Source organism: Electrophorus electricus, unplaced genomic scaffold (genome assembly GCF_041902795.1).
Source record: "Electrophorus electricus isolate QZ-2024a unplaced genomic scaffold, ASM4190279v1 Scaffold407, whole genome shotgun sequence".
NCBI classification, from domain to species: Eukaryota; Metazoa; Chordata; class Actinopteri; order Gymnotiformes; family Gymnotidae; genus Electrophorus; species Electrophorus electricus.
The window spans coordinates 1-7,500 of record NW_027658701.1 but is presented as its reverse complement, the minus strand read 5'-3'; the positions used below and the strand labels follow the sequence as shown (position 1 = coordinate 7,500).

General features: G+C 47.8%; 1 protein-coding gene across 1 annotated transcript in view; it reads left to right on the top strand.

The window, feature by feature from the left end:
- Window positions 1-7,471, top strand: part of LOC145655944 (neurobeachin-like) — a 17,317-nt gene extending 9,846 nt beyond the window's left edge. Inside the window, exon 6 of the mRNA XM_081709408.1 lies at window positions 6,805-7,471. Coding sequence (XP_081565534.1) covers window positions 6,805-6,912 — 108 coding nt within the window. The 3' untranslated portion in view covers window positions 6,913-7,471. The remainder of the gene's footprint in view (window positions 1-6,804) is intronic.
- The last annotated feature ends 29 nt before the right edge of the window (window positions 7,472-7,500 follow it).

Below are 7,500 nucleotides of genomic sequence, written 5' to 3'. Positions count from 1 at the left end.
ACCACTGGCAAGGCCCACCTTGTTGCTCCAGAGCTGGAAGTCTGGCGTGGATGAACCGTGTGCCCGGAGCACTGCGTGGGAGAGACAGCCAGTGCGTGTCACGCACGTCTCCCCATGCAAATATGCCCTGCAGGGGAGACAGGACCAGCCTGCTGACTCCTCCGCCTCACGTCCGCACGTTCTAGCGTAGCCCTGATGGGCCGATCACCTCGACACGGAGGACCTCGCGGCAGTCGCCAGGCTACAGCTCCGGGACTAACGCCGATACTGCTGCATGCTTGGTTATCGTAGTCTTTCGATCACAGGGAGAGTGTAGGAAAAAAAAAGAAGCTGGAGGCAGGTGTTTTTCTGGATCAATTCTGCTTTTTGCTTTTTGCAACACGACGATGAAGTGAGAAGTCTGATCCTGGATCTGCCCTGCTACGTTTTTATTTCCTGCTGTTTCCAAGCACTTTCACAGGACCCACTTAGTAATATGTGTAATACAGCATGTGTGTATATGAGTGTGTAATACAGCATGTGTGTATATGAGTGTGTAATACAGCATGTGTGTATATCAGTGTGTAATACAGCATGTGTGTATATGAGTGTGTGATACAGCATGTGTCTATATGAGTGTGTGATATAACGTGTGTATATGAGTGTGTAAAACAGCATGTGTGTATATGAGTGTGTGATATAATGTGTTGTATATGAGTGTGTAATATAACGTGTGTATATGAGTGTAATAGAGCATGTGTGTATATGAGTGTGTGATATAACGTGTATATGAGTGTGTAATACAGCATGTGTGTATATGAGTGTGTGATATAACAAGTGTATGAGTGTGTAATATAACGTGTGTATATGAGTGTGTAATATGTGTTGTATCCCCACATGACCCTTATTGTTTCTGTATGATAATCTCATTTCTTTTTTCTAATCTGGTCTTTTAACTCTAAGTGGATTTTTTCCAGTACTCCATATGTATGGATCAGTGGGATCAATATTTTCAGCCTTGGTTGAAGTTTTGTTTTTTTGTTGCTGTGTTTTAATGCAGCTTAATTGTGTTAGTGAATGTGATTCAAAGACAGTAGCAGCTGGTAGGCAGAGAGCCCACTACCCCACCCACTACCCCACCCACTACCTCACCCACTACCCCACCCACTACCCCACCTCCGCTCTTTCTCTCTCCCTCTCTCACATTTTTGCTTTCTTTCCCCCACACTCCTTCCTCTCTCCATTGCTTTTTCTTTCATTCTCTCTCCCTCTCTCTCTCTCTCTCTCTCTCTCTCTCTCTCCCTCTCTCTCTCCCTCTCTCTCTCTCTCTCTCTCCCTCTCTCTCTCTCTCTCTCTCTCTCTCTCCCTCTCTCTCTCTCTCTCTCTCTCTCTCTCTCTCTCCTCTGCCTCACTCTCCCTCACTCCCTGTGATACCCACCATCTGCTGTCTGCAAAACAAGTCATTTATATACTGTCACTTCCAGGACTGCCTTTATTTGTCAAGTGACCACTATGCAAATCACTCACCGAGCAGGGGGGCTAATTATCCGACAGTATGGAGAAAGCTTAGCTTTTCATCATACTGTGCTACTTTACAGACAATATGGCAATTATCTTTGTTTCAGCTCACCCACTTTTTCTCAGGCCCTGCACCATCCTGAGTGCAGTAATTCACTTTTATTTGTCAATTGAGGACCCTGCGATTGGAATCGCTTTTATGTTAGTTCAGCTGATTTGTTTCATGGCACGTAAAAAAATAATATCGGACAAGTTGGACTAATAATTAATTCAGTTGTTACTTGAACATTAACTCAAAATAACATAAACTTAAAAATCGAACTCAATATTAACTTCAAAATCCAGCAACATTCTTGAAGGAGCAATCATCATGTTTTCCTGTGAAATTCAGACCTATTTTGAGGTCACATCAACCACAGCCTGCCTGCTGGTATACCCAGACTGTGCCAAGACCATGAAGCTGTGTTGGGACCTACAGACTGTGCCAGGACCACGAGGCTGTGCTGGTCCCTCCAGACTGTGCCAAGACCACTAGGCTGTGTTGGGACATCTAGACTATGCAGGTACCTCCAGACTGTGCTGGGACCTCCAGGCTGTGCCAAGACCACTAGGCTGTGTTGGGACCTCTAGATTATGCAGGTACCTCCAGACTGTGCTGGGACCTCCAGGCTGTGCCAAGACCACTAGGCTTTGCCGGAACCACCACGCAATCGATCCATTCCCTCCTGACATGAATTGCTGCAGTAACAGCATACGAATGTGGCCATATTGACCAGGTGCCGATTGCTCATGTCAGTGTGCTCCTGGAAGGCTGTCAGCATCTGCATAAATGCGCATCAACTGAAGAGGCCAGGAAAGCCATAGCAGCAAGTCATACTGGTACTGGAGTGACGTGCAGATGTTCTCGTAACACGACGGCTCGCGCCACACGTGCTCATCACCGCTCACGTGTTCAAAACCGCTATCCTGTGCACAAACGTGAGCAGCTGAACACAGACCCGAGGCTTCAAACTCAGGATGAAAAATGAAAGCACACGTTTGTCGGAGCTGGGAAGACATTCCGTGTAGCCTGCCTTTGTGATGAAGGGAGGCCTAGCTGTAGTGACCCCGAGGACCCCCGTGGGACGCCGCAGGTCATGGCGCATCACGTGGCATAGGTACTGTGTTGAGCCGATGCCCGACTGACACTCTGGTCACGTGCGGGGTGACCGTACGACTTTGTTTTCCTTGCATTTGTGTTTCTCCGCAAAGGGCTTTCGACTGACATGACGTGTTCTTGTCCTTTATTAGTGGAGCGCCCGACTACCAACCCGACTCTTTCACCTTGTCAAACGTGTATTCCCTCCAGCGTTCCTTGGCTGGGAATCAGTGCAGTGATCTAAAAAAAAAAGGCTCCTCACAAGAAGCGGGTTGTACCACGCTGCATCATAGTCTGATTCCAAACACAATTACACCCCAAGGCCCTATACTGTAAAATGTATTGTCCAATCCTGAATGAATTAGGGTATACGTTAATCCACGCCCAAGGCTGTTGAGTCAGGAATTATGACTACTAGGAATTTAAGACAAAAAATCTCCTGATTGCAAAGTCTGAAGAATTCCTACCTGCTAAGAATAAGGATAAGCATAAATGCAGGTTAATCGGGCGTTTTCCCACGCTCGACTTTAGGAAACAAAGCAAAAAGGAGTGGGATTGGTGACTGCTGTATGTAGTCAGCATTGCATTAGTGGTTTGCTGTTTATAGCCAAAGTGCATCCTGATTTCAGCCATGCTAGTGGAACACTGCACACAGTGCCTGGGTCTGAGTGCAGCGGGACTTTCAGCGTCTTCTGATGGGACGCACCCTAAAGAAGAACCCCGAGATACGTCTTCATCTTGAAGGGACATGTCTTCATGTTCTCGACCTGCTTCAGTGTAACCCCAAAGACCTCAGTGCTTATTCACGAGCTTCAGCTCTGCCCGTGAGTGGGCAATGGCGTTTGCACAAATGAAAATTACACTGGCCATATTTTTTTAATAATTAATTCAGTTATTAAACAAATAGTATTACCTGAAACCCTCTTCTAAATCCAAGAACATTCTTGAAGGAGAAATCATTACACCACTTACGGTGGGAGACAGAAAGCGGATGGGCTCAGGTTTTTACAGTGCCAACAGTCCTCTGCTGTTGTTGTCTGTACGAGAACTAGGTCAGGAAACGCACACGGGTTCATCCATGAGCCCTGCCGTCTGCGCGAGGCCAGAGATTACCGAGGGTGAACGACGTCTCGCAAGTTATGGGGGACACTGAGCATGCTCAGTCAGGACCGAGGCTTGTGGACAAGTCAAGATGTCTCTCTTATCATCCACAACGAGGGCCGGCTCGGTGTGGATTAAAGTAATTAACTGCCAGCGACATGTCCCAGATTCCTGCTGCAGATAGCAGCTGTCCTTAGTCCTTCAGAAGTGCGATGACGGGAGTATTGGCGCGCGTGATGACGAAACGTGACAGGCCGAAGGATGCAGACTGCAGATTGTCTCCGGGTCCGTCGGGTTTTCCGAGGGTGTCGCTCTGGAGTCTGGCCGTCTGGAGAAAACATGGCCTTCCCTCTCGCGTTACACGGCAAAGTTGAAACCAGAGAACCGCTGCTGATCTTCAGGATAATTGGTGTATTTGGCACAATTTCCTCTGACATTGATCTCATCGCCACCACAGACGTTCGCACATGAATATTTGATCATGAAGTACTTTTTCCCCCCTGAATGTCTGGTTGTATTCATGATGGCGAGGTAGTTGAATGTGACTCTTTGCAGGAAGTGCTTTCCCTGGTTTCCTTGGCATCCCCACACGCTATGCTGGCCAACAGGAACGCGGTGATGTGTTCCACATGGCTGTCCGTCCCTCAGATCTTCAGATCGGATTTCTTTATTTGAGCAGACGTCACGACCCCCTGTTCCTGCGCGTAACCTAAAATAGCTATAATGTGACTCGATTGTTGTCTGATGGACTGCACCGTAAAACAGCCCTGACTGATGCTTAATGGTTCCCAAATGCAACCCGGATCTGCTGACACAGAGGTCACACCCAGCCTAGGTGTGGTGACCAATCACATGATCGTTTTTGAATTACACGACCAGTTTGGAGGAGGGTTTTTAAAAAAAAGTTTATTGTACCTTGCTCTACTGGAAAAAGGTCTCCTGCTAGAAACTGGTTCATCTGTGTATTGGTTGGCTACTTCCTGTGAAACGGGTACCGTTGGACGTGGATGTAAAGGACTGTAAATATCCGGGAGTACTTATCACGTGATCACCACATGTTGTTATGGATGTCTCATTCAGGACCCAAACCCCATCCATGTGCTTCTAATATACTAACAATCACCATACACAGAATCACTGTGCTAAGTACATGCATATATATATATATATATATATATATATATATATATATATATATATATATATATATATATATATATATATATATATATATATATATATAGAGAGAGAGAGAGAGAGAGAGAGAGAGAGAGAGAGAGAGAGAGAGAGAGAGACATGAATTTATGTAGGCAGTATATTTCCCCAGGTGCCTAACAGCAGCATGATAGGAATTTCAGCACATAAGACTTTCAACAGGTGAAACACATGTACAGGATGAAGGATCGATTATAGCAGCTCCAAAAAAAGTGCCGTTAGCTGCCCACCTGCCACAGCTTTGACAGATTCCCGTCGTACGAAATCTTGACAGCCGCGCAACGCCGTGAGTCGGTTATTGATGGCGGGTCCCGACTGGGGGCGACGGGCGGCTCCACCTGCGTTCGGTAGCGCCAACAGACAACGACAAGCCCCCTGTCGGCGGGTGGAGCTCAAAACCCATCCGTCAGCCCTCACTGGGTGTAGCCACCACAACCCCCACCCCACCCCCCCAAAAAACCACACACAAACGTCCTCCATGGCCACAAGTGATAACCCGGTCATGTGACGCGCCGTGGAAATGCAGCCTCTGTCCTGCAGCTGCTGGTGTGGTTGTCAGAGTGGCTCTTGTCTGGCTGGGCGCTGTGCGTGCCGTGGCGCTGGACGATCTGTTTTTAATGAGAGCCACATTGCACTTGTTGCATTTGATCTCAGCATTAATGATGAGGTTTATTGTTTCGATGCTTTAATTGCCAGTTTATATGCAATACTTGCTGAGTCATTTTGCCACTGTTTAAAAATGCTGACTTCAAGCTTTCTCTTGTCTATTTGCATATATTTTCACTATTCTCATAGCTTTTCTTACTTTCTTCTACATTATTGGGTTTTAGAACCCAATAATTAAATAGGTTCTACATTATTAGCCCTAGTAAGTAGTTAGTGTGTGTGTGTGTGTGTGTGTGTGTGTGTCTGTGTGAGTGTGTGTGTGTGTGTGTGTTCTTTCCCCTTTGTCTCTGGCACAAAAGCATCACAGAGCGGGCTGTGCTGCAGTGCTTGGCAGTGTGTGTCGGCCCAGGTTAGCGTCACTCGGCTGGAAGGGGGTGTGTCTTGATGTGGGGACGGTTAAATCATGTTAATGGGGAAAGGCTTGTCTCTCCCATACACACACTCACATGAGTCTGCAGGCTGTGAAGGGGGCCGAAGGGAACAGAGAAGAGTAGCAATCGAGGACTGGGAATACACACACACACACACGCGTACACACACACACACGCACACACTTGTACACTTGTACATTTGTACACGCACACACGCATGTACATACGCACACATGCACACACACGTGCACGAACACACACATGTGCACATTCAAACACGCTCACACACTTTTATCCTTCTGTCTGAGGCAGGACTGTGTTAGGGATTTGCTTGCATTGACCCATCACTTTGATGCCTATCGATAGTGACAGTTCTCTCCCGCTCTCTCTCTCTCTCTCTCTCTCTCTCTCTCTCTCTCTCTCTCTCTCTCTCTCTCTCTCTCTCTCCCTCTCTCTTTCTCTCCCGCTCTCTCTCTCTCTCTCTCTCTCTCTCTCTGTCTCTCTGTCTTCTACTGTCTCTTTCTCGCTCTCTCTCTCTCTCACTGTGTCTGTCTTCTACTCTCTCTCTCTCTCTATTTTTCTGTCTTCTACTCTCTCTTTCTCTCCCTCTCTCTCTCTCTCTCTCTCTCTCTCTCTCTATTTTTCTATCTTCTACTGTTTCTCTCCTGCCCTGCCTTGCTCTTCTTCCACCTACTGTCTCTTTTCCAACATCTCTCTCCTATCTCCCTCCTTCCATCTCTCCCTCCTTCTGTTCTTCTCTCTCTCTCTCTCTCTCTCTCTCTCTCTCTCTCTCTCTCTCTCTTTCTCTCCCTGCAGGCTGTAGAGGCACACATCCAGAGTGTTGGACAGACGCCATCTCAGTTGCTCATCGAGCCCCATCCTCCACGTAGCTCCGCCATGCACCTGGTGAGGCTGTGTGTGTAAATGTGTTTATCTTTGTGTGCATGCATGCGTGCGCCCTCAGCCCGTTCACAGTGCACGGGCGAATACTCCAGACGAGGGCGGTCATGTCTGACCTTCCTTCAGCATGGCTGTATGTGCCCTCCATGTGTCCACGCCTTTAAGGATGGCATCTTCTTCATGAGTAACGTGCCCAGTGCCTTGGCACTGCCAATACACCCAGCTGGAGTCGGCACAGAGCGCACGCACAGATGTGCCATCTCAGACGCCCAGATAGTGCCTGGCTCCTACAGTGTCTCCACTGCGCACATACGTAGAGTACACACACACACACACGCACACAAACACAGACGCCCGCGAACGCACGCACGCACACACACACATGCACATACACACGCACACTCACACACACAAACACACACACTCTTGACATACTTTTGAAAGTGCATGACTCCCTCAGAATGACAGGCTTTTCTGCTCTGCTGTGAGAACAGCGCCCCCTACTGGACATGTGACACGTCCGCCCGCCGCTGACCTCTACAGTCCCCAGCCTTGTGTTAAAGAAGGAACTTTTTGGTGCTCACTCTCACATTCATTTAGTTTCACTCAGTT